Source organism: Oratosquilla oratoria, unplaced genomic scaffold (assembly GCF_046742065.1).
Source record: "Oratosquilla oratoria isolate Oo_2021 unplaced genomic scaffold, ASM4674206v1 SCAFFOLD132, whole genome shotgun sequence".
In the NCBI taxonomy this organism is placed as follows: domain Eukaryota; kingdom Metazoa; phylum Arthropoda; class Malacostraca; order Stomatopoda; family Squillidae; genus Oratosquilla; species Oratosquilla oratoria.
The window spans coordinates 81,442-108,753 of NW_027467488.1; the positions used below are offsets into that span (position 1 = coordinate 81,442).

At 40.5% G+C, this 27,312-nt stretch overlaps 3 protein-coding genes across 6 annotated transcripts in view; 2 read left to right on the top strand and 1 right to left on the bottom strand.

Annotated features, from left to right (window-relative positions):
* The window catches only part of LOC143022649 (uncharacterized), a 47,333-nt gene that overhangs the window by 12,656 nt on the left and 7,365 nt on the right, over positions 1-27,312 (bottom strand). The window contains exons 3-7 of one of the 4 annotated variants that reach the window (XM_076180968.1): positions 23,419-23,525; positions 22,400-22,551; positions 15,613-15,733; positions 13,499-13,579; positions 3,739-3,821 (exon numbers count right to left, since the gene is read on the bottom strand). In XM_076180968.1, coding sequence (XP_076037083.1) covers positions 15,629-15,733; positions 22,400-22,551; positions 23,419-23,525 — 364 coding nt within the window. In that variant the 3' untranslated portion in view covers positions 3,739-3,821; positions 13,499-13,579; positions 15,613-15,628. The remainder of the gene's footprint in view (positions 1-3,738; positions 3,822-13,498; positions 13,580-15,612; positions 15,734-22,399; positions 22,552-23,418; positions 23,526-27,312) is intronic. The other 3 variants (XM_076180970.1, XM_076180971.1, XM_076180969.1) reach the window with 3 other exon arrangements.
* Positions 11-11,960, top strand: LOC143022652 (zinc finger BED domain-containing protein 5-like). Its single transcript, XM_076180975.1, has 4 exons — positions 11-133; positions 3,672-3,695; positions 10,602-10,605; positions 10,765-11,960. Exons 1-4 carry the CDS (start codon positions 11-13, stop codon positions 11,958-11,960), a joined length of 1,347 nt encoding a protein of 448 aa, XP_076037090.1.
* Positions 11,991-12,521, top strand: LOC143022653 (protein FAM200A-like). The gene has a single exon (XM_076180976.1). It carries the CDS (start codon positions 11,991-11,993, stop codon positions 12,519-12,521), a length of 531 nt encoding a protein of 176 aa, XP_076037091.1.

The window sequence follows — 27,312 nt, forward strand, 5'->3', positions numbered from 1 at the left end:
GAGTAGATACATGAAGCTTGACTGGGATCAAGGTCAATCATTGGAAGGAATGTCACAGAAGCTTTTCCTGGCTGTTGACCTCGATGCAGGAACTGCATCATACCAAACCATGATGGCCTTGGAGAGTGGAGAAGTAAGGATGTCTTCCACAGTATATCTAACTCTGATGTTGGATCCTCTTCTGTCGTGCGAACCAGTGGATTGTAGATGATAGGTTCTAATGCTGGAGGAATTTTGAAGTACTGAATGTTAATGCGACCAATGGCAGCAATCTCTTCATCCGTCACACGGACTTTGGGGACAGCCTTGCTTGTTTTTGTCGCCCTGGCTGTTCAACTTATACATGTATGGGGTGGTGCGAGAGGTGAATGCAAGGGTAGTGGGAAAGGGATTGGAGATGGTTAAAGAAAATGGAGAAAAGTGGGAGGTGAGCCAGCTGTTGTTTGCGGACGACACTGCGCTTGTGGCAGGATCGGAAGAGGGATTGAGGAAGTTGGTGGCAGAGTTTGGGAGAGTATGTGATAGAAGAAAGCTAAAGATAAATGTGGGTAAAGTAAGGTGATGAGATGTACAAGGGGTGAAAGTGGCAGTAAACTGGAATTGAGCATTAAGGGGGTACGCGACACCTGGGGGGGGGTGAATTTGGTCAAGATATGGCATTTTTCAAAACTGTGTTCAAAATGTTCGTATACCACTTAGAAACAAATCCCGACAAATAATTTTCCAGCCGCGCGCAATTTAAAGGTCCTGGGCGAGGATTAAAGGGACAGATTTAAAGGCGCAACCCACACTAGAAGGAGGCGTGCCACTTAGGACCTTCAGGCGCAGCGAATAACGTTGAAATTTGATTGAATTTACACTCGCCCAGTGTATCAACGGCCAATACGATTGTGGAGGGGAAGGGAGGAAGGTGGAGGGAGAATATTTCGCCAACTTTGTGCGAAACTAAGCGTTAGTTACCGACTAGCTCTGAAAAGGGAAGTACGCATGTCTCATGAGCTCTCATTGCAATCTATTACTTTAGCTAGTACATATTACTCTTTAGTACAGTCATCATGGGTAGCAAAAAGAACAAAAGAACATCACAATGACAAAAAACAGCAGTTAAAGATGGCAAGCAGTCAAAGATGACTAAAGATCTCACCACCTCTCACTCCACCACCGCCCTCACCTGCACCTCTGTGACGGTGACAGAGGTAAAAGACAACATTAGACTAAACAATTCAAAGAGGAAGATTAAATCTAAAGAAGAAAGCAAGAGGAAAAAGATCAAGGCTATACAGGAAGAAGAAAGAAGAAGGGACATCATATGATGCTGGAGGGGGTGCCCTACCAACATAGATTGGCGAGGGGAATCTGATGAGGAAAGAGAAGGCGCCCACTACTGGAAAATAAACCTCTTTCCAATGATTTAGATACCCTGAAGACCCCCAGCAGAGAGGTTTCATATGAAGAAACCGCCAAAGGTGCAAAAAAGCAAATTATATGATGTTGTCGTCTGTGCGTCGTCACTACTGTGACATACTTATACTTTAGTTTTTCAGTATTTAAAGTACTTATAATTAAAATATGTTGATAATTTTTACTGTACTTACTTATTATATAATACGAATTAAGCCATGAAAAAATCAGTCAAATTGGTGAAACTATAAGCAAGTTACAGATATATTCATATTTCAAGTTGCCATATCTCCGTTCGATATTTTTCTATTTTTTTTTAATCATAAAAAATCTAATATACATTAGATTTAGATGAAACTTACAGGGAATATTACTTTTAGTAACTGCTAGGGCCGATCGTTCGAATATTTTGAATAGGATGAAAGAGTTCGGAGTAATAATGGAAACAAGAGCAAAAAAATTGTATTTTTCACGATTTTTGCCAGCCATTAAAATTGAAATGCCTGTATGCAAAAGTATAAAGGAAATTGTTCAATTACTCAATGACCGGCCCTAGGTGTGCCTACTGACTAATCATAGCCAAAATATAAAACAAATTGGTCCACGTATTATGGTGCTGTGCACTTTTAAATGTCGCTACTGGTATACGTACATGTGTACATGTGTACATACATCATTCTGCTTCACCTAAAATGTAGGCAATATGGATACCTATTTACCTGAGAAGTTTCAGCTCTTTACTCTAAATATTTTAGAAAATGACCTCCAGGTGTCGCATACCCCTTTAAGGGAGAGCAACTGGAGGAAGTGGAGAGTTTTAGATATTTGGGTGCAAATGTGGCAGGAAAAGGTGGAGTGAAGGTGGAGGTAGAATGTAGATTGAGAGAAGTAAATGCCTTGGTGGATTAAAGAGTGTAATGAGGAATAGACATTTGGGAATGGATGCGAAGAGGAGACTGTATGAAGGAGTGATTGGGCCAACAGCACTGTATGGGGCAGAAACGTGGAACATAAGAGAAGAGAGAAGGAGTTCAAAGGTGTTTGAGATGAAGTGTCTGAGAATTATGGTGGGGGTTACTAGGCTAGATAGGGTGAGAAATGAGGAGGTGAGGAGGAGAACAGGGGTGGAAAAGGAGCTGGGAGATAGGGTTGATGAAAGAGTATTAGGATGGTTTGGACACATGGAAAAAATGAGTGAAGAAAGACTAGTAAAAGAGGTATGGAAGGCAGATGTGGAGGGAGTGAACATGAGGGGACGTCCTAGGATGAGGTGGATGGATGGGGTGAAGGGGGCTTTGGGGAAGAGGGGAATGTCTGTTGAGGAAGGACGGGAGAGGACAGAAGACAGGGGTGAATGGAGAATGGTTGTATATGGATGGTGTTGTGATTGTATGAGGTGGAATGGGCGGGATGGCGGGTGAGGTAGTATGTGTGAGCAAAAGTTGATGCACACCGAAGGGATTTCTCCCCATCCTCTCCTTTTATGCAAGGGGGGACGGAGAGGGGGGGTCGCCGATTTAATGAAGCGGCCTTGCTGTGGATGTGCTGTGTCTTGCGACACTGCTTCTGACCTAGGGCAGTGGGCAAGGTGCAGGGATGACCCGTCATCCAGGAGGTGCTCAGATAAGAGGGAGGGTGGGAGGGGTGTGGAGTGTATTCAGGGATGAAATGGGTGGGAATGATTTTATGCCTTTCCCTTTTTGGCTACCTCCCTTGTAAGGGGGAAAAAGCCATGGTATATGTATGATGTACTAAAACACTAGTACATGTGCACTAGCACTACTATATTAGTACACTAATATACTAGTTCTAGTACACTGGTAAATCATAATGTTTAACTAATACAAGTATTCAAGAAAATTAGTTTACCAGTATTAATACACGAGAACACTAGTACTAATACCCTAGTACACTCGTAGCAGTTCACTGATAATAGTACACTAGTACTAATACACTAGTAACAGTTACTAATGCTAGTACTAGTACTACTACATTAGTACTAGTATATTAGTACAAGTACACTAGTATTGTTACACTAGCACTGGTATATTAGTATAAGTTTACTGGTACAATAGTACTAATACACTAGTTCATGTAAAACTAATGGACAGCTCGTACATGTGTAATAAACACATAAAACTTAGAAACGAATATGTGAATATAGGCAGGGAAAAAAAAAAAAAAAAAAAAAAAAGGAACTACGAGAAAGATATAATAGACAAATGGAAGGATCAACCAAGTCTGCCACTCTTTTTTTCTTGTTCCTGCAGGTGACAGTGACCCGCATCCGCACAGTAAGCAATTATCATCATGTCAACAATCGACTTGACCTCTCACCTGACCCCCAGTAGATGCGATGCTCACACGTGACCCCGATTCCTAAGTGAGGTCGGAGTTAGCAGGCATCATGTCACATCTCACTGCAAATATATATATACATATATATATATACATATATATATATATATATACATATATATATATATATATATATATATATATATATATATATATATATATATATATATCATACTAACATGTAACAAAAATAAATATATAAAATAGAAATAATTCTTTCCATAAAGGGAGAGCAATTCCCCATAAGCTTTGCTTCATGTTCTCCCTTTTCAACAAGTAATTTTGTAAAAATTTTGTATATATATGTATAAATTGTATTTCATTTTGTTGAAAACTCCTTTACAGATATGTAAATGATAAATTAAAAGACAAACACAAAATAGTGAAACTGCGTGAAAGAGATAAAGAATATATAGATGACATAGAAATGGCTTAAGTTATGATCAATCAGACATTTCAGGTCTGTTTTTACAATTGAAAACTCACAAATTTGGGAAGATGGACAACGAGAAATATCCCCAAAATGAAAGAAAGAAATTAAGGGTCACACAGAAAGAAATGAGACAAAATATAAAACCTAGATGTTAGGAAATCACATGGACCGGATGGAATTGCAAATTGGATATTGAAAGAGTGTACAGCTAAACTAACGGACAAATTATACAAGATAATAGATTTCTCACTCAAAGAAGGAAAGGTACTACAAGATTGGAAAATGCAAACATTGTACCAATATATAAAGGAGGAAACAAAGAAAATCCTACAAACTTCAGACCGGTATCCCTTACAAGCACAGTAGCAAAAATATGTGAAAAGGTTATTAGGAACAAATGGATCAAACACTTGGAAGAGAATAAAATACTAAACCCTAAACAATTTGGCTTTAGAAGTGGAAGATTGTGTATCACACACTTAATATGGTTTTACTCAAGATTAATTTCTTAGCATTTCCCACTGCAGCTATCTTTCCCTCCCTATCCTCCTTCACATTAAGCAACTCCCTAAAATATTCTGCCCATCTTCCCCTTACTGCCTTCTCCTCCAATATCATCTCTCCATCTGCACCTTTTACCTTTTCTTCTCTACTTGATTCGCCTCCTCTTCCTCTCTTAATTTCTTTCCAAAACATCTTTTTATTACTTTCAAAATTTTCTGTCATACTCTTACCCCATTTTACATCTGCTCTCCTCTTTGCCTCCTTTACCTTTTTCTTTACTTCTCTTTTCTTTTCCCTGTACTTGTAGCTTGTTAAGTGTAGTTGGGAAGGCTTATGGGAGGATCTTGATTGAGAGGATTAGGAGAGGAACAGAGGGAGTAATTGGTGAGGAACAGTGTGGGTTTAGGACAGGTAGAGGTTGTGTACATCAGATATTTGTGGTAAGACATATGTGAGAAAGCTATAGGAAAGGGGAAGGATGTTTTCTTGGCCTTTATGGATCTGGAAAAGGCTTATGACAGGGTAGACAGAAAGGCACTGTGGGAGGTTATGCAGATATACGGGATAGGAGGAAAGCTTTTGGGAGCTGTCAAGAGTTTTTATGAGAGTAGTAGAGCTTGTGTCAGGATTAGAAATGGAGAGAGTGAGTGGTTTGAAGTAAAGGTGGGACTTCGTCAAGGATGCGTTATGTCACCCTGGCTGTTCAACTTATACATGGATGGAGTGGTGCAAGAGGTGAATGCAAGGGTAGTGGGTCAGGGATTGGAGATGGTTAAGGAAAATGGAGAAAAGTGGGAGGTGAGCCAGCTGTTGTTTGCAGACGACACTGCGCTTGTGGCAGGATCGGAGGAGGGATTGAGGAAGTTGGTGACAGTTTGGGAGAGTGTGTGATAGAAGGAAGCTGAAGATAATGTGGGTAAAAGTAAGGTGATGAGATGTACAAGGGCTGGAAGTGGCAGTAATCTGGAAGTGAGCATTAAGGGGGAGCAACTGGAGGAAGTGGATAGTTTTAGACACTTGGGTGCAAATGTGGCAGGAAAAGGTGGAGTGAAGGTGGAGGTCGAATGTAGATTGAGAGAAGCGAGTAAATGCCTTGGTGGTTTAAAAAGTGTAATGAGGAATAGAAATTTGGGAATGGATGCTAAGAGGAGACTGTATGAAGGAGTGATTGTGCCAACAGCACTGTATGGAGCAGAAACATGGAACATAAGAGAGGAAGAGAGAAGGAGCTTGAATGTGTTTCAGATAAGTGTCTGAGAAGTATGATGGGGGGTACTAGGCTAGATAGAGTGAGAAATCAGGTGGTGAGGAGGAGAACAGGGGTGGAAAGGGAGTTGGGAGATAGGGTGGATGAAAGAGTATTAGGATGGTTTGGACACATGGAAAGAATGAGTGAAGAAAGACTAGTAAAGGAGGTATGGAAGGCAGATGTGGAGGGAGTGAACATGAGGGGACGTCCTAGGATGAGATGGATGGATGGGGTGAAGGGTGCTTTGGGGAAGAGGGGAATGTCTGTTGAGGAAGGATGGGAGAGGACAGAAGACAGGGGTGAATGGAGAATGGTTGTATATGGAAGATGTTGTGATGCATGAGGTGGAATGGACGGGGGAATGGGGGGTGAGGTAGTGTGTGTGAGCAAAAATTTTGACGCAGCCCGAAGGGATTTCTCCCCGTCCTCTCTTTTATATGGGGGGACGGAGAGGGGGGGGTCGCCGATTTAATGAAGCGGCCTTGCTGTGGATGTGCTGTGTCTTGCGACACTGCTTCTGACCCAGGGCAGTGGACAGGGTGCAGGGATGACCCGTCATCTAGGAGGTGCTAAGATGAGAGGGAGGGTGGAGGGGTGTGGAGTGTTTTCGGGGATGGAATGGGTGGGAATGATTTTATGCCTTTTCCTTTTTGGCTACCTCCCTGGTAAGGGGTAAAAAGCCTTGGTATGTATGTACTCAAGATTAATAGAAATAATACAAGAAAGAGATGGCTGGGCTGATTGTGCCTTCTTAGACTTGCAGAAGGCTTTTGACAAAGTACCACATAAAAAGCTAATAAGAAAAATTGAAATAATAGGAGGAATACAAGGTAAGCTACTGGAATGGATGAGAGATTTCTCGAGTGGGAGAAAAGTGAGAGTTGTAATTAGAGACAAGAACTCGAACTGGGAAGATATGATAAGTGGCATCCCACAGGGCTCTGTATTGGCTCCTTTAATGTTTCCCATTTATATAAATGATATGGATGAGGGAGTGAGGTATTACGTGAACCTCTTTGCTGATGATGCCAAATTACTTAAGAGAGCAAGCACAGAAGAAGACTGCAGATTGCTATAAGTAGACCTGGATAAAATATGGAAATGGAGTCAGAAGTGTGAAGTGAACTTTAACATTAAGAAATGCAGTACAATGGAATTTGGAAAAAGCAAAAATAGTATATCGGGTCAATATAAAATTGGTACTAAGGAAGTCAAACAAGTCGACTCCGAAAGGGACCTAGGAGTAATTATCTCTAGTGACTTGACACCTGATAAACATGTCAATAAACTAGTTGGAGAAACTTTAAACTTATAAGATCAATGAGAGTGGCCTTTGACTACATGGATGAAGAAATGGAGAAAATATTAATTACATTGATAAGACCTAAATTAAAGTATGCTGCGACACTATGGGCACCTAGTAAAGAAAGAAAAAAAGAAAGAAAGAAAAAAAAAAGAAGAAAAAAAAAAAAAGAGCAGCAACAAAAATGGCACCTACACTTTTAATTTTGACATATGAACAAAGATTGGATAAGTTACATCTATCAACACTGGAACAGAGAAGAGAATGAGGTGATTTAATTATCTACAGAATTATGAAAGGGAGGAAATTCTAGACAACTTATTAAAATGGGACAAGAGAAACAGGACATGAAAAGAAGCTAAAGAAGCAGTTACAGAAGATATTTGAAAAAGAATAGCTTCCCACACGGACTGATGTCTGGAACAAACTAAATGGGGAAACAGTGAGTGCCAAAACTATACAAGATTTTAAGAACTGGATGCAGAGAGATAAAAAAATGGGTTACAACGAGCATAGCTCTCATTCCATAAAATACAAATAGGTAAATACAACTATTATACCAATACATGGTACACAAGTACTTTAGCAATTTGAATCTATGTTGTGATCACTATTTGCAGTGGTTTCACCAACTTCTATATCGACAATTGTCATACTCTCATGGCTAGTGATCAACAGATCGAGTAAATTTCCATGTTGTCTGGGTCTTTTACATATAGAAAACTTTAGTAAATATTAACGAGTAAAAATAATATCCGTCCTGGTTATATGAATAGAATTTCCATGTAAAGCCAAATAAATAACAATGCATGTTACCAATATACCTTTAAAGTTAATATTTTTCTGCCTATCATGGTAACACATTAACTTAGTTTGGTTATAAAAGGGATTATTGGTAATTTACTTTTATTCATTTGTTTATTTATTATATTTATTCATTATTATCATTATTATTATTATTTTTTTGAGTAGTGGGATCCCCTTGAAAAGAAGAACGCTGGTCGTCACTTTTAACTTCTACATCTCCTTTCCATAAAACGAAATATACTAGAATAGTATGGGGTGAAGTGTTACATCCTGGGCATTTATCCACAATGCAGTCATCCAGCCTCTTCTGGTAGCTTAGAAGGGCTGGGTGGTGGCTGCACCGCAGTCTGGTCAGGTGGACTGTGTCCTTTCGTGGGAGAGAGGATTCAGAGGGATGGCTATCAGGGGGTCTGGCATGTAGCAGTGTGTCGTCCTTTAGTGTGTTAATGGAGCAGTGAGTGATATGATCATGAATATGTTTCCAGAGGCTGGTATTTGGTGGTTTTGGAGGAAGAGAAGAGAGTATTTGTGTGATATAGATATTTGGGTGTTTTTTTTTATATTTCTTGGTGTGTGTGTGTGTTCTGCTATATAGTGTAGTGGGTGTGCTGTGTTTGTGGAGGCTGCAGCAAGTGTTTGTGTGTCTCTCTTGTCAAGGTGATCTTTGACTTTGAGGACTTTTGTTTCATAGTGTAGGTGGTCTGTAGGTGTTGTATATGTGCAGCCTGTAATTGTTTTTAATGCTTTGTTTTGTATGGTGGAATAAAAAAAGTAATGAGGAATAGAAATTTGGGAATGGATGCTAAGAGGAGACTGTATGAAGGAGTGATTGTGACAACAGCACTGTATGGAGCAGAAACATGGAACATAAGAGAGGAAGAGAGAAGGAGCTTGAATGTGTTTCAGATGAAGTGTCTGAGAAGTATGATGGGGGTTACTAGGCTAGATAGAGTGAGAAATCAGGTGAGGAGGAGAACAGGGGTGGAAAGGGAGTTGGGAGATAGGGTTGATGAAAGAGTATTAGGATGGTTTGGACACATGGAAAGAATGAGTGAAGAAAGACTAGTAAAGGAGGTATGGAAGGCAGATGTGGAGGGAGTGAACATGAGGGGACGTCCTAGGATGAGATGGATGGATGGGATGAAGGGGGCTTTGGGGAAGAGGGGAATGTCTGTTGAGGAAGGATGGGAGAGGACAGAAGACAGGGGTGAATGGAGAATGGTTGTATATAGAAAGTGTTGTGATGCATGAGGTGGAATGGACGGGGGGATGGGGGGTGAGCAAAATTTTGATGCAGCCCGAAGGGATTTCTCCCCGTCCTCTCCTTTATATGGGGGGACGGAGAGGGGGGACGGAGAGGGGGGTCGCCGATTTAATGAAGCGGCCTTGCTGTGGATGTGCTGCGTCTTGCGACACTGCTTCTGACCCAGGGCAGTGGACAGGGTGCAGGGATGACCCATCATCTAGGAGGTGCTAAGATGGGAGGGAGGGTGGAGGGGTGTGGAGTGTTTTCGGGGATGGAATGGGTGGGAATGATTTTTGTGCCTTTTCCTTTTTGGCTACCTCCCTAGTAGGGGGGAAAAAGCCTTGGTATATGTATGTATGTTTTGTATGGTCTGAAGGGTGTTGAGGTGTGTCTCACTGAGATTAGGTGCCCTTGCTGGACTTGCATAATTCATCACTGAGTGTATGGAATTGTTTATTTTAAGGTAAGTTTCTTTGTTTTGTCCAAATGTTGTTTCAGTAATTGATTTAAGTGCATTGAGTCTAGGTGTGCATTTACTTTTTATGTTTGTGATGTGTTGTTTAAATGACATGGATATATCATAGGTTACACCATATAGAGATGAGGAATGTATTTGTGTTCTTTTGTCCAGTTGGTGAAAAGTGTTGCTGTGGATTTGGCTGGGGCTATTTTGAGTATTTTTGTAATAAACCATGTGTTGAGTGTATTAAGGTATGGCTGTATTATTGTGATTGTTATGTCGTCTGCATAGGAAGAGATTTGTATTTCCGAGGTGTCTGGTGTAAGTATATCATGCATGTATAGAATAAAGAGTGTGGGGAATAGAACTGAGCCCTGTGGTACTCCATTCTTAATGTTTCTGGTGTGCGATGATTGGCCATCATATGACACATAAGCATTTCTGCCTGCCAGATAAATGGCCAGCCATCTTTTAGGGTGTGTGCTGTGTCCAGGGTGCAGGGATGACCCGTCATCTAGGACAGGGGTTCTCAAAGTGGGGTCCGTGGCACTTTGACAGGGGGTCCGCAAAATTTAACGAATTTATCGGTGGATGCAGCCGATTTCCATGACAGCCATCTGGCAACACTGATGGAATGTCAACCACTGGCAGTGTACGTCCAGTGGTCGTCAGGAGTGTATCACGAGTTGTTGGGTAAAAAAGACATTTTTATTATCTTTGTGTATAGATTATTTATGTAATTATGTTTTTATTAACTATTATTTTGTTTGTGTATGTCCCCCTTTTGTGAGAACTAGGGGTATATCTATATTTAACAGTACTATATCTATATCCTTTCAGATGCGTGAGTAGGAGATAGCTGTGCATGTGCATGGTAGTATCAACAGTGATTCATAGTGACAGCAGCCTGGTGTACCTTTGGTAGGTGTCATCATGGAATAGTTTGTAAAACGACCGGCATCCAGCGTTACGAGTGAACTCGGTGAACCATCGAAATCATCAGGAAAAGTGAGGAAATATGACGATAGCTATATTAAATTCGGCTTCATCGAAAACAAGGACGGGAAACCAAAGTGCGTAATCTGCCTGCAGGTGCTTTCTAACGATGCTATGAAGCCTTCTAAACTGAGGAGACACCTTGAAACGAAACATCCGGATTGTGCTCAGAAAAGCAAGTCCTTTTTTGAGCGCAAGAGAGAGGTGTACCACCAACAACAAACTATGATGACAGGATTCACCACCATTCCTCAAAAGGCACAGCGAGCCTCCTACCTGACAGCGCAGAGGATAGCCAGAAGCAAGAAGCCCCACACAATCGGGGAGGAACTGGTGCTCCCCGCAGCGGTAGAGATTTGCGAGGTGATGATCGGAAAAGAGGCCGCAAGTACTCTCAAATGTACACCGCTTTCAAATGATACAGTGAGAAGAAGGATTGAAGATATGTCCTGTGACATAAAATCGCAACTTGTGACAAGATTGCGAGCGTGCCCTTTCTCAATTCAACTCGACGAGTCCACTGACGTGTTGAATTGCGTCCAGCTCATTGTGTTTGTTCGTTATCCATGGAATGGACACTTTGTTGAGGATTTTTTGTTCTGTAAAATGGTGCCTGGACAAACAACAGGTGAGCAAATATTCAATATACTTGACAATTTCATGACAGAAACAAAGCTGAATTGGGAAAACTGCATTGCTGTCTGCACCGATGGCGCAGCTGCTATGACTGGCTGCAAGAGTGGGGTGGTTGCAAGGATAAAGAGGATGAATCCGCAGATCGTAGCCACACACTGTATGCTGCATAGGGAGGCTCTTGCCTCGAAAGACATGGCACCTGACTTACACTCTGTTCTTAGCACTGTTGTGCATGACGTAGTTCACTATGTGAAGTCAAGGCCACTACAGTCTTGGTTGTTTTCTCAGCTCTGCAATGAAATGGGTGCAGGACATGACACACTACTGTTCCACCCTGAGGTACGATGGCTCTCCCGTGGGAAAGTTTTACAGCGGGTGTTTGAACTGCGTACCGAGCTGTGTGACTTTCTGAAAGATGCCAAGCCCCCCACTGCAATGCTTCTTTCTGACCCAAGGTGGGTAGCCCAGCTTGCCTATCTTGCCGACATGTTCAATATAATGAACGAGCTCAATTTATCCATGCAAGGTGGCTATGCCTCTGTCTTGGAGGTCAGCGATAAAATCTAGGCCTTTAGGGGGAAAACTGAGATCTGGAGAATGCGAGTCTTGAATGGGATCACAGACATGTTCCCACAACTCACAGAGTTTTTGGACACAAACAAACTATCAGCTGAGTTGGTAAGAAATCAGATCTACGGTCATCTTACTGCACTGAGTGAACATTTCAATTCCTACTTCACTGATATCGACACCGATGCCTGGGATTGGGTTCGGGATCCTTTTGTTGCCAGTTCATCAGCACGTGGTCTCAGTGCAAAGGCAGAGGAAGAACTGTTGGAGCTGTCATGCGATGGGAGCCAGAGGATCCGATTCCGTCAATGTACACACATAGACTTTTGGGCTTCTATCAGAGAGGAATATCCTGAACTCTTTGCTGCAGCTTGGAAGGTTTTGCTTCCATTTCCCACTACTTATCTCTGCGAGGCATCTTTCTCAGCTCTGACAGCCATGAAAACCAAGTACAGGGCTCAGATGCATGTGGAAGATGACCTAAGAGTATGCCTCTCATCCATCCATCCCAGGATAGAGAAGTTGTGCACTGGGAGGCAGGCCCATCCTTCACATTAATAATGTGAACAAAAGACATCTTATATTGGTGAGAAAGAGGGAGAGGGAATTTCTGGAAATGTTATTCAAGGGAATTTCATGGCTGTATTTGAACACTTATCTTTGGATTACACATTTGAATTATTGTCTTATGTTTTGATATTATCAGAATTGCCAATTAAAGATGGAGTTACACTTAATTCTCAGTTAAAGTATTTATTTACAGCTTTCCATGACTGTTGATATTATGAAACAGTGCGTACATTATATATATATATATATATATATATAATATATATATCCTGGGGGGAACACATGTGAGGGGGTCCTCAGCTTGTTTTCTGTAATAAAAGTGGTCCTTGGTTGAAAAATGTTTGAGAACCCCTGATCTAGGAGGTGCTAAGATGGGAGGGAGGGTGGAGGGGTGTGGAGTGTTTTCGGGGATGGAATGGGTGGGAATGATTTTATGCCTTTTCCTTTTTGGCTACCTCCCTAGTAGGGGGGAAAAAGCCTTGGTATATGTATGTATGTATGTATGTATCTTTTAGTGTTATTGTGCATGTCTTTGTTATATATTTTGTTTGTTACTTTGTGGAGGGGGATAGCATCAAAAGCTTTACCAATGTCTAATGTTATAAGAAGTGTTCTGTGATGGGGCCTATCTGAATTGATGCCATCTAATATTCTTTGTGTGAGATTTATTAGAAGAGTGTGGAGTGTAGTGGCCTAAAACTGTGTTGTGATTCAGCAAGGAGAATATGTAGTATGAGGGAGTTGGGAGATATGGTTGATGAATGAGTATTGAATCTATTTTTCCTTATAAAAAAGTAGTTTTAAGATTCATTTAGATAAGCACCTAAGAAATATGCTGTAATGACTGGCATTTTTATTTTATTTGTTATTATTAATGGTTTATTTCTAGTTATTCATTTATTGTCAATTATTCTTATTTTTGTTCATCATTTTTCATTATTTACTTATCTTATTCTTTTACCTACCTGTTTATTATCTATGTTTTCCACATCCAACCTAGTTATGGACCAAAAGATCTCCTGCCGGCATACTCTTCCTTTGTAATCCTTTGGTTTGGACACATGGAAAGAAAGAATGAGTGAAGAAAGATTAGTAACAGAGGTGTGGAAGGAGTGAACATGAAGGGGCGACCAAGGATGAGATGGGTGGATGGGGTGAAAAGGGCATTGGGAAAGAGGGGAATGTCTGTTGAGGAAGGACGGGAGAGGACAGAAGATAGGGGTGAATGGAGAATGGTTGTGTATGGATGATGCTGTGATGCATGAAAGGGAGTGGGTGGGAGATGGGGGGGTGAGGGAGTATGTGTGAAAAATAAATTGATGCAGCCTGAAGGGATTTCTCCCCCATCTCCATTCCTGCAGGAGGGGTCAGAGTTTTTTTTTTTTTTTTTTGCAGATTTAATGAAGCAGGCTTGCTGTGGATGTGCTGTGTCTTGCAACACTGCTTCTAACGCAGGGCAGTGGGCGAGTTGCAGGGATAACCTGTCTTCCAGGAGCAGCCAAGATAAGAGGGAGGAAGGGGGGTGAATGGAAGTGGGGTATGTGTGAATGGAATAGGTGGGGGTGGATTTTATGCCTTTGTTTTTGGCTACCTCCCTTGTACCATATACCATACCAAAGGCTTTTTCCCTCTTGTATGAGGGGGGGGGGGTTACCCAAAAAGAAAAAGGCATAGAAACCACTCCCACCCATTCTATTTCCTATATATTCCACTCCCCTCCACCCTCCCTATTATCTTGGCACCTCCTGGAAGACGGGTCATCCCTGCATCCTGTCCACTGCCCTGGGTCAGAAGCAGTGTTGCAAGACACAGCACATCCACAGCAAGGCCGCTTCATAAATTCGGCAACCCCCCCCTCTCCGTCCCCTCATGCAGAAAAGGAGAAGACGGGGAGAAATCCCTTCGGGCTGTGTCAAATTTTTCTCATACATACTTCCTTACCCCCCACCCCCACCCACTGCCCCTCATGCATCACAGCATCATCCATACACAACCCCTCTCCATTCACCCCTATCTTCTGTCCTCTCCCATCCTTCCTCCACAGACATTCCTCTCTTTTGTAATACCCCTTTCACCCCATCCATCCATCTCATCCTAGGTCGACCCCTCATATTCACTCCTTCCACACTTCTTTTACTAATCTTTCTTCACCCATTCTTTCCATGTGTCCAAACCATCCCAATACTCTTTCATCCACCCTATGTCCCAGCTCCCTTTCCACCCCTGTTCTCCTCCTAACCTCCTCATTTCTCACTCTATCTAGCCTAGTAACCCCTATCATACTTCTCAGACATTTCATTCAAACTCCTCCTCTCTTATGTTCCATGTTTCTGCCCCTTACAGTGCTGTTGGCACAATCACTCCTTCATATTATAAGCTCACTTGTAAGGGGGGAAAAGCCTTTGGTATATATATATGTGTCATCACAGACACATCAAATAGTCAAAGAATTTTTAAATATCTTCACCTTCCTAAACAAGGCAGTGAACAAGTGGAACACATTACCAGTTGTTGTTGCCTTGTGTTGTTCATAACAAAATAGAGGAACACAATCACCTTCACAGGCTCTCAACAGAGTTTCCACTTGCTATGTCGTGTTCTTGTCTGATGGCTACCCCAGTACCCCCTTCCTCCATGTTCTACCCTGTTAGAACCCTTACAGAATTGTTGGTCCAAGGATTGCAGTAGAAATAATAAGCCATACCAACTATCAAGGAGCTAACTCCGCACCCCCACCCACATGGAACCTGAGAAGAAAGAAGTGATATGGCAGAACTATTTGGGAGGCTGTGCACAAAAGACAGACAAATATGAATTCAAATCTAAATATGATCATTGAAATTAAGGATATAGATTAATTTGCAACTGTACATGATTTTGAGAATAGGTATTATGTCATATTGGAGAGTAGTAGATGGGACCCAACAAGCGTTGTTATTTTCCTACATACTACAGTTAGGTAAATGCATACATAACAGGACCCCATGAGCATAGCTCATTTCTTGTGGGTAAATATACATGAGAGGTAATATATTATTTTTTTTAACATGTCTTTCTATACATAATATTTCTCACTCACCTTGAATTTGCTTGTATCAACAAAGTGTGTCCAGGGTTGAACATCTTCTCTTCTCTTCTGCAGCCACTCCTTTGCAGCTGGAGATGCCATCTGCAGCTGCACAGGCAACCGCATTATCAAACTGAAATAAATATATCAAATGTTATCAGCTAAATCTATCAAATCTATCTCAAATGACCATTAGCTGGAAGAATTAAAACTAAGGTCACATCCACTCACAAATACCCATTATCTTCTGTCCCAATCTCATCTGTATCCACATTATCCTTGATGTTAACATATGTCAGCCACTGGGCAACAAATGATGGCATAATTTTTTGCCAAAGCACACAAAAGCTACACCACGAGCATAGCTCCCCTTCCCGTAAAATACAACTAGGTAAATACAAAATAATTCAAATTATATAGTGAACCACAACAGCCATTCTGAACAACAAAAGTTGCATTGAGACATATTTCTATAGGCAGAATGATATAACACACTATACATACTGACTGTACATATACTGTCAAGGGCTTTTCCCCCCTTACAAGGGAGGTGGCCAAACTCAAAGACATAAATCCACTCCCACCCATTTCATTCCCCCATACTTTACTCCCACTCACCACCCCTCCCTCCCTTGCTCTTTTCTTGGTTCCTCCTGGATGATGGGTCATCCCTGCAGCTCGCCCACTGCCCTCCCTGGGTCAAAAGCAATGCAGCAAGGCCGCTTCATTTAATTAGTGACCCCCGTCTTCGTCCCCTCATGCAGACAAAGAGAAGATGGGGAGAAATCCCTTTAGGCTGCATCAAAATATCATTTCCACATACTTCCTCACCCACACCCATCCCCCACCCTCCCTTCCATGCATCACGGCATCATCCATACACAATTGTATACTACAATTAGGTAAATACAACTCTTCTCCACTCACCCCTATCTTCTATCTTCTTCCATCCTTCCTCAACAGACATTCCCCTCTTTCCAATGCCCCTTTTACCCCATCCATCCATCACATCCTAGGTCGACCCCTCATGTTCACTCCTTCCACCTCTCCCTTCCACACCTCTTTCACTAATCTTCCTTCACTCATTCTTTCCATGTGTCCAAACCATCCCAACACTCATAAACCCCATCTCCCAACTCCCGTTTCACCTCATTTCTCACTTTATCTAGCCTAATAACCCCTAACATACTTCTCAGGCATTTCATCTCAAACTCATTTATACTTTTCCTATCTTATATTCCATGTTTCTGCCTTATAAAGTGCTGTTGGCACAATCACTCCTTCATACAATCTCCTCTTAGCATCCATTCCCAAATGTCTATTTCTCATTGCACTTTTTAATCCACCAAGGCATTTACTTGCTTCTCTCAATCTACATTCTACCTCCACCTCCATTCCTCCCTTTCCTGCCATATTTGCACCCAAATATCTAAAGCTATCCACTGCCACCAGTCTCACTTCCAATTTGCTGCTATCCTCTCCCATTGTACATTTCATCACCTTGTATTTACCCACATTTATCTTCAACTTCCTTCTTTCACACACCTTCTCAAACTGTTACTAACTCCCTCCTCTGATCCTGCTACAAGCAGTGTCGTCAGCAAACAACAACTGGCTTATCTCCCACTTTTCTCCATTTTCTTTAACCATCTTCAACCCCTGACCCACTACCCTTGCATTTACCTCTCGCACCACCCCATCCATGTATAGATTGAACAGCCAGGGTGACAGAACACATCTCTGACCAAGTCCCACCTTTACCTCAAACCACTCACTCTCTTCATTTCTAATCCTAACACACACCCTACTCCTCTCGTAAAAACTCTTGACTGCTCTTAACAGCTTTCTTCCTATCTCATATGTCTGTAATACCTCCCACAGTGCCTTCCCGTCTACCCTGTCATAAGCCTTTTCCAGATCCATAAAAGCCCAAAAAACATCCTTACCTTTTCCTATACCTTTCTCACATATCTGTCTTACCACAAAAATCTGATATACGCAACCCCTACCTGTCCTAAACTCACACTGTTCCTCACCAATTACTCTCTCTCCTAATCCTCTCAATCAAGACCCTCCCATAGGACTTCCCAACTACACTTAACAAACTGATCCCTTTGAAACTACTACACTCACACTTGTCCCCTTTTCCCATGTAAAGTGGAACTATACAGGCAACTCTCCAGTCCTCTGGCACTCTACCCTCTCTTAACCAAATATTAAATAACCTCACCAGCTAGTCCACCATCTCTCTACCTCCTTTTTTCAGACATTCAGCATGACATCCATCCAACCCAGGTGCCTAACCTGCTCTCATCATCTCAACAACTGCCTTCACTTCATCTTTCCTTATTTCTCCTCCATTTTCTCCACTCATCACGGTCACTTTCTTAGCGCTTCCCACTGCAACTACCTTTCCCTATCCTTCACATTTAACAACTCCCTAAAATATTCTTTATTTTGTATTTCATTTTGTATTTTTAGTTTTACCATATATTTTTATTTTGATGTTTCAATTTGTAGTTTCACCATAAATAGTTTTTCAATATATAAATAAAAATATAACTCTTTCAAAATTATTCTGAAATTACCTCAGCGGTGACGGTGTTTGGGGGGACACTTCCGTAAAGGTGATTGGCTGTACAATACCGACTACCGATATGATTCCAGGAGACGGAACATCGAAGAAGCTTAGACAGAGGTACCTATGGAAGTGGCTAACAGCTATCAAGGGTATAACGAAGAAGACTTTCCAAGAAGATAAGGTGTTGGCAGCTAGACTAAGGGACGAGTACAGTAAAATGTTCCCTGGGTTGTACGCTGACATCAAGACCTTTAATGTTTAAGTGTCAATACGCAAGTTCCAAGGGAAGGTGATCGCCTTCAAATTAACTCTAGAGAACGATAAACAATTCAAATACAGTGATGACATGTTTGACGGATTGGAGTGTTCGGACGATATGATAGAGGAGGATTCAGAGGCGTTCACGCGGCATTACTTCCCAGGATATAAGAAATTCGTTAAACATGGTGCAAAGTCGGATCACAGGAACTTCCAGATGCATTTCTTAGACAGACTTTTCAAAACATCAAAAAGAACTGTTATTCACAACAAATATGCTATAAGAAAGGTAAAAGCTGTGATTAAGCATAAAAATGAAACGAAAAAGAAAACTATCGAACACAACGCTCAATCTAACCTCAAACCAAGAACATAACTCTTTCAAAATGATTCTGAAATTACCTCAGTGGTGGCGGTGTTTGGGATTCTCTGATTATCTATACCGGAACCACTAAAGAAAACGGAGAAATAGTAACAAAACGACCACACAATGTAGTATATAAGTTGTTCATGAATCATGAATATTTTTTTAATTGAGCATGGAGTAATCAATATTCCTGAAGACATATTTAAACTAATAGAAGCTATCAAGATCATTATGCCAGACTATGACACCGTCTACACATCAACCACTGGAGATTCATTGGAGGATATTAAGGATTAGATTTTGGACAAACTAAGGAAGGAAAATAAGGAACTACATGAGAAGTTGGATCAGATCTTCACCATGATGAAGAGGATGAGAGATGAAGACAGCGACGAAGAACATAGGTCGCCCAAATGTAGGTTTCACGCAGAAAAATACTGAGGTAGAATCTGACGAAGGCAAACCGTCTACTAAGAAATAAAACGCATCTGTGGATTGTATGGCCCGCAAACAAAGCGACCAAGTGCCACAGGACAAGCAACCTGCCGAAGGTAGTTGCAGCAAAGCCACTGCTTGTATATAAAAAATTGAAATTACTCTGCTCATCATGTATGGGGTCACATTTTCATATTTCTTCACTACAACCAAAGTAAACAAATTTATAGCATTCAATCAGCAATACATGTATCTCCAGGTAGGTATAGGCCTAATATTACAATATTTGCATTCCTACATAGCATGGGTGCAAGCACTTGTTATACAAGGGGGTAAGAGGCTTCAGCCCATTCCCTAAAATTGAGAAAAGTATTACTATTGTATGTATGCAGTTACTCACACACCCAAAAAATTATGTGTTTGCATCCTTGCTAAATGCCCAAATAAATATTAACAGTATTTTGCAAGAAAATGCAAAGGAAATGAATTGGGAAGAATTGACAATAAAAGGTGGAGAGGAACTCTAGGCAATGTCCTACTGGATCTGACCACTGATTATACATTGACACAATGGGTTAAAGAAAACACTAGATATGGACACAATGAAGAACCATAGAGACTAGATATTCACTTCTGAGCCTGGAAGAGTGACCACCTACTAATAGAGTTCGAGCTTAAGGAACAAAATGATGTGAGAAGAAATGAGAAACACAGAGAAGGAAGATTAATGTATAACAAAACTACATACATATACCAAGGCTTTTTCCCCCCTTACAATGGAGGTAGCCAAAAAGGAAAAGGCATAAAATCATTCCCATCCATTTCATCCCTGAATACACTCCACACCCCTCCATCCTCCCTCTTAACTTAGCACTTCCTGGATGGCAGGTCATCCCTGCACCTTGTCCACTGCCCTGGGTCAGAAGCAGTGTCGCAAGACACAGCACATCCACAGAAAGGCTGCTTCATTAAATCGGCGACCCCCCTCTCCGTCCCCCCTTGCATAAAAGAAGACGGGGAGGAATCCCTTCGGGCTGCATCAAATTTTGCTCACACATACTACCTCACCCCCATCCCCCTGTCCATTCCACCTCATGCATCACATCATCATTCATATACAGGTAGTCGTCGACTTACGACCTATGCAACTTACGACTGATCGACTTTACAACCACGAGATAGTGCAATAATATTTAACATTTAATAGAGTAATAGAACTGCAATGTTATGCTTGGCAGCGCAGAACAATTACTCCGCACGCCGCGAGACGCGAGTACGATAGTTTTGGCAGGCTGCCGACACCGTCAGCATCCCACCCAGCTAAATATTCTTTCAATTTTTTTCTTTGAAGTAAAATGTTTCCTAATTTTGCATTGCATTTTGTATTTCTTTATGTTTTGCAATTAACAAAATGTAACAATAAAACTTTTTTTTTTTTATGCCTAGGCTAGTTTGTTGTCGATAACGATATGTTCGGTACAGTACGTAAGCGAAAAAAATGTGTTTTGAAATCAAATAAAATCTTAATTTTGCCTTGCATTTTTTATTTTTATATGTTTTGCAATTAATAAAATATAACAGTAAAACTTTCTTATGCCTAGTCTGTTATCGATAACAATATGTTCGGTTCAGCATTTTGTATTTTTATGTTTTGCGATTAATAGAATGTAACAGTAAACTTTGTTTATGCCTAGTCTGTTGTCGATAACAATATTTTCGGTACAGTACGTAAACGAAATGAATGTGTTTTGAAATAATAAAAAAAATTCCTAATTTTGCCTTACTATGATTTTAATGTAACCAACAAAAAGTATTAGTAGGTCAAAGATGACAGGACTTTATTCAGTATGCATAGGCCTTGGCTATGTTTCCTAACGAAAATTAGAAAAAAAAAATTAATATTAAACAACGTAGCTCAAAGATAATAAGATTTTATTCAGTATGCATACATTTCCTAAAGAAAGTCTGATGGTAAAATAATATTAAAGTTAAAAAATACAGTATTAAATATCATAGGTTAAAGAGGATAGGATTTTATTCAGTATCCTTGGGCCTAGGCTACGTTTCCCAAAGAAAATCAGATAAAACTACAAAAAGGTTAAAAAATACTGTACAACATAGTTCAAAGATGCTAAGATTATTTCAATATGCTAACTATAATATACAATATATATATATATATATATTATATCTATATATATTATATGTATATATATATATATATATATATATATACAGTAACAAAAATATTTAAAGGGTAATATATACTGTATATATATAAAGACCGACTTGCGTCCAGATCGACTTACGACCTGTCTGTCGGAACCGAACTCGGTCGTAAGTCGACGACTACCTGTACAACCATTCTCCATTCACCCGTCTTCTGTCCTCTCCCGTCCTTCCTCTACAGACATTCCCCTCTTCCCCAAAGCCCCCTTCACCCCATCCATCCACCTCATCCTAGGACGTCCCTTCATGTTCACTCTCTCCACATCTGCCTTCCATACCTCTTTTACTAGTCTTTCTTCACTCATTCTTTCCATGTGTCCAAACCATCCTAATACTCTTTCATCAACCCTATCTCCCAAGTCCCTTTCCAACCCCATTCTTCCCCTCACCCCCTCATTTCTCACTCTATCTAGCCTAGTAACCCCCATCATACTTCTCAGACACCTCATCTCAAACACATTCAAACTCCTTCTCTCTTTCTCTCTTATGTTCCATGTTTCTGCCCCATACAGTGCTGTTGGCACAATCACTCCTTCATACAGTCTCCTCTTAGCATCCATTCCCAAATGTCTATTCCTCAGGAAAAGGTGGAGTGAAGGTGGAGGTAGAATATAGATTGAGAGAAGCGAGTAAATGCCTTGGTGGATTGAAGAGTATAACAAAACTGACTTTGTAAAACTTGGAAAAAAATTCAAAATGCTAGCTGGGAAAATTTTCAAATGATGAAACAAAGATGGAAGAGAAATGGAACATTTTTTAGAGAAAAATATAAGGAGGGAACAAAGAAACTTGTACCTAAGCAGAAACAACAAAAGGGCTTACATAAAGTGTTGATATAATAAAAAGTGTAGCGATGCTAAAGATTGAAGAGATAAAGCCTGGAAAAAATGGAAAAAAAAGACAAAAAAGTGACTAAATGGCAAACATACATCACACTGAGAAATGAATCTGGGTGTTGATATTTGAGGAGACGCTCCACTGGGTACCCTGATCGCCCACGCATGCATGTACTCGACCCATTTTGCAACTAGCTCCTCCCCATTCAGGTCATGGGTGTTTATGTACTCCTCTCCTCCATTTACTGAAACCATAGATCTAATTAGTAATATGCCATGAGTAGACAAATAAAAAAATAATAATGATAATCATAATAAATCAACAAACAAATTGTCAAGGTTGTGTATTCTAGATACATTTCCTTTAAAAATACATCTCAGTCATAATCAAATTGTAAATCGATTTCTTTGTTTGCTCAATTACTATGCTGCAGGACATGTGGGGTGCAGGGGGCAATGTTCCCTCTAAGCTGTGTGCATGTGCATGCACACACGTTTTACAAATAGTACACAGAGGAAAATATATGTGCACATAAGGTTTTCAAGATGAAATTGAAAATTTCTAATTAAAGAAATTAACTGTATAGTTTCATAACAATTTAAAACAAAAGACAGGTGATTTTGAGAATTTGTCAATTTCATAAAATCACATGTCTTGAGATCCTTTGTATTGTGTTCTGCAGTCAGTATGGTGACCCACACAAGTACACACATACTTTGCAAAGAAGGCAAAATTTGCACACAACCAAATTTCTGTGCTCACTCACAGCAAAGAATTAAGAGGGAACATTGGTGTGCGGGCAGGCTTTTAGAAGTGAATTCTCTGCGAATGTCATTAAACATAAAATCTTTAATTCAGGCTAACACCAGTAAATTTGATTAAGCTATGAACTCCAGCTCTTCAAAGGGAAGAAAATTACTTTTTTTTCAATAATGCAGGTGACAGTGTTTTTGTTACAAGGGATTAGGGGAGAGAGCTGTTACTGTTCCAGCAGTATGAGGGTCTTAGGTTTGCAACTGCTACAGGTGTGGGGCCCTCATTCTTTACAATGTTCCTGAGTTTAAGCTCCAATGTAAAAGAGGCTACTACCTGTTGCAAAAGTCAAACTTACAGTACTCTGCCTTTATGCAAGGTGATTGATGCCTCCGAGGTTTTAGGTACACCGCCACGCCAGGGTTGTTGTTGGGAAAGTTGATCAAATCCTTCTCGCTATAATCTCTGCAATAAAACAAAAAATGTCTACAGTGGATAATATGAAGAAAAATGGGATCACATGAAGAATTGTCACCCCAGTCTTTGACAGGGTGACAATTCTTCATGTGGGCCATTCTGGGTTTATGATTATTCAGTTGTACAAGTTGATAACAATAAGCACAACTCTCAATCAACCTAAACTAACAATCTTTATTCCACTGTTGATATTTGGCATACTGGGGTGACAATTCTTCAGGTGGGATCTCATGGGGTGACAATTCTTCATGTGGGCGTTCTGGGGTGACAATTCTTCATGTGCCCTGAAAAATGTAACATTTGCAAAACTTGTTGGTCCATATTGGATGGAGGCTGTTAATGGCTGCCTCATGACCATGGGTCTTCTGCAAGAGAGAGAGACCAATTGATTGATCTCAATACGATGTACACAGGACCCCCATCAATGTGGAATTTATGAGAGTAATTTCAAAGCAACGAACAAAAAAAGGTAATAACCATTGGAAGGTGCCAAAATAGTTCTCAACACCCCCTAAACGATCAAAAATCATTTAAAAGAAACTATTTTTGACACAAAATGTGGACTGTTACATCTATGAGTATGCAAAAGATAAGAATATGTGAACTGCAGTTGTGGAACAGCATGTGTTGGGGTGGGGGTGTCATCTTTACATACAGCCTTTAGTTTAATTTTCTTCATTATTATTTTAACATTTATAAGCAGAGCAAAACTGAGATGGGCTGGACATGTGGCACTTATGGAGGACCATAGAACTCTAAAACGAGTAATGATGGGTAGAATGCCTGGAAAGAAGAATTATCTTTAACATAAACATATACATATCCATCACTATGCAATGAATTAGTCAAAACTTACAAGAATGTTAAAATGGATCTTGTACCATTACTTTTCATTCATTCACAACCACCTGCCTTAAATCTAACTGAATCTTTATTCCCTTTGTATCCAGCTAAATTAAATAACTCCCACAACATAGTAACAGCAAGGAAAATATCCCTTGTACGAGAGGATGTGTATTTGTATGGTTTAGACCAGCCTACTGCTCACCACAATGCATATGTCCTCCTGGGGGCATTCAGTCAGAGCTCATTATGAGATAAAATGAGAGGACTGTAAACATATACGACAGCAGTCTGCGCAATACTCCCCATGTTGTGTTCACTATGGATACAACTCTCTGGCACCAGTTTACAGGGCCCCAACAAGGGGAGGGGCGGGGAGTAATGCCCTGAGGTAGGATGTTTGGGGGGGGGGGCAATGACCTGAGGCGGGATGTTTGGGGGGGGGGCACTTTTGGTGAAAAGAAGGTAAAGCAAATTCCCACTACCGTAATGCACTTTCAATGCAGGATTTATTTATCATGAGTTGTGAGTATAAACATTGTTTTGTGGATGAATCTTACACGTGAGTCGTACTAGTGACCATCAGATGTGGAAGGTGGTGGTGGTGGTGGTGTGTGTGTGTGTGTGTGTGTGGGGGTTCAGCACTTTTCAACTCGCCCCAGGGTGGCACTTACCCATGTTGGTAAATTGCCAGTTTATAGTAAACATAAATCGTACAGTTTCTGTTTGAAAGGCCTACACCCTTCCATGAGCTGCCTATGGGTGACTTGACCACTTTGGAAATTTATAATGGTTTACAACTGTGTGTGTGTGTGTATTTACCTAGTTGTATTTACCAAGTTGTATTTTGCGGGAAGGAGAGCTATGCTCGTGATGTCCCGCCATTGTATCTCGCAGTGTCTAGTTTGTTTTTAAACTCATGAATGGTTTTTGCGCATACTATTTCATTATCCAGTTTGTTCCAAGTGTCCAAATTCTATGTGGAAAACTGTTTTTCTTCAGTTCTCTTCTATAGCTATGTTTTTTTATTTTCTTTCCATGTCCTCTTGTGTTTCTTTTGTCCCAGTTAAGTAAGTTCTCTCTATCAAGTATCTCTGTGCCTTTCATGATTCTGTAGATGGTCAATAGGTCACCTCTCTTCTTTGCTCCAGTGTCGGTAACTTCAGTTTAGCCAATCTCTCCTCGTATGATAGGTTTGCAAGTGCAGGTGCCATTTTTGTAGCTGCTCTTTGGATTCTTTCTATTTTCTTTATATTCTTTTTGGTACTGGGAGACCACAATGTCACCGCATACTCTAATCTAGGCCTTATCAATGTAACCAATATTTTTTTCATCATGTCTTCGTCCAAGTATGTAAATGACACTTTTATTGATCTTAGCAAGTTGTAAGTCTCCCCGACAATTTTGTTAATCTGTATATCATAGGAAGAGTCGTTCATGATAATTACACCCAAATCTTTTTCAGATCCTACTTTCTTTACTTCCTTGGTTCCAATTGTATATTTTCCTGATATTCTGTTTTTGCTTTTTCCAAACTCCATTATGCTACACTTCTTAGTATTAAAGTCCACTTCCCATTTCTGACTCCAGTTCCATACCCTATTTAGGTCTTCTTGCAGTGCTTCACAGTCCTCATCAGTTTCTACTTTCCTTAACAGTTTGGCGTCATCAGCAAAGAAGCTCATGTAGCAGTTCACGTCCTCGTCCATGTCATTCATACAGATAAACATTATTGGTGCCAGTACAGATCCTTGCGGTACTCCACTGATCACCTCTTTCCAATCTGAATATTTTTCTCTGAGCACTACTCTCATCTTTCTACCAGTTAGAAAGTCCTCTATCCATTTTAGTAGGTTTCCTTGTATTCCTCCTATGTGTTCCAGTTTTTTTAGTAATTTTCTGTGTGGTACTTTGTCAAAGGCTTTTTGCAAGTCTAGGAATGCACAATCAGCCCATCCATTTCTTTCTTGCATTATGTCTATTAGTCTTGAGTAAAAGCATATTAAGTTTGTGGTGCATGATCTACCTTCTCTGAACCCGAATTGTCTTGGGTTTAATATGTTATTGTCTTCCATATGTTTTACCCATCTATTCTTGATTATTTTCGCACAAATGTGTGTGTGTGTGTGTGTGATTTACCATGGTCTTTGGATCACGTGTTGAACTCATGATCGACAGTTATTTCCCTCCCAGAAGAGAGCTCAGAGCTCATATATGACCAATCTAGGTGTGTGTGTGTGTGTGTGTGTGTGTTTACCACCTCCATGATTCACCATGGTCTTGAATCACATGTTGGAATCATGATCAACAGTTATTAACCTCCTGGATGAGAGCTCAGAGCTCATATGAGTGATCTATGGGTAATACTGTGACCTTACACGCAAGCAAACACACACACACACACCCATCTCCCCACCCACAAGAGTTGGAGTAACACCCTGCAGTGCAGTGATACTGAAATTATTTCAGCCCTGGGCAGGAGTCAAACCCGGACTGCCGTAGTGGCAGGCGAGAACTCTAACCACAGTGCCACGAGGTGTGTGTGTGTATTTACCTAGTTGTATTTACCTAGTTGTATTTTACGGGAAGGGGAGCTATGCTCGTGGGTCCCGTCTTCATATCTCATTTTATCTAAACTATTTTTAAATTCATGTATTGTTTTTGCACACACCACTTTCTCATCTAACTTGTTCCAACTGTCTATTGCTCTGTGAGGAAAGCTGTTCTTTTTCAAATCTCTTCTATAGTTGTCTTTTTTTATTTTCTTTCCGTGTCCTCTTGTATTTCTGTCATCCCATTTTATCAGATTCTCTCTATCAGTAATTTCTATGCCTTTCATGATTCTGTAAATAGCTATCAAATCTCCTCTCTCTTCTTTGCTCTAGTGTCTGTAGTTTAAGTTTTTGTAGTCTCTCTTCATATGATAGTTTTG

What these genes read in the sequence shown, in the direction of transcription:
- LOC143022652 (XM_076180975.1), top strand. Translation starts at nt 11, where the DNA reads ATGAAGCTTGACTGGGATCAAGGTCAATCATTGGAAGGAATGTCACAG. An exon ending in TGGCCTTGGAGAGTGGAGAA is followed by an intron (nt 134 to 3,671) that starts GTAAGGATGTCT and finishes TTGTTCCTGCAG; the next exon opens with GTGACAGTGACCCGCATCCG.
- LOC143022653 (XM_076180976.1), top strand. Translation starts at nt 11,991, where the DNA reads ATGCGAGTCTTGAATGGGATCACAGACATGTTCCCACAACTCACAGAG.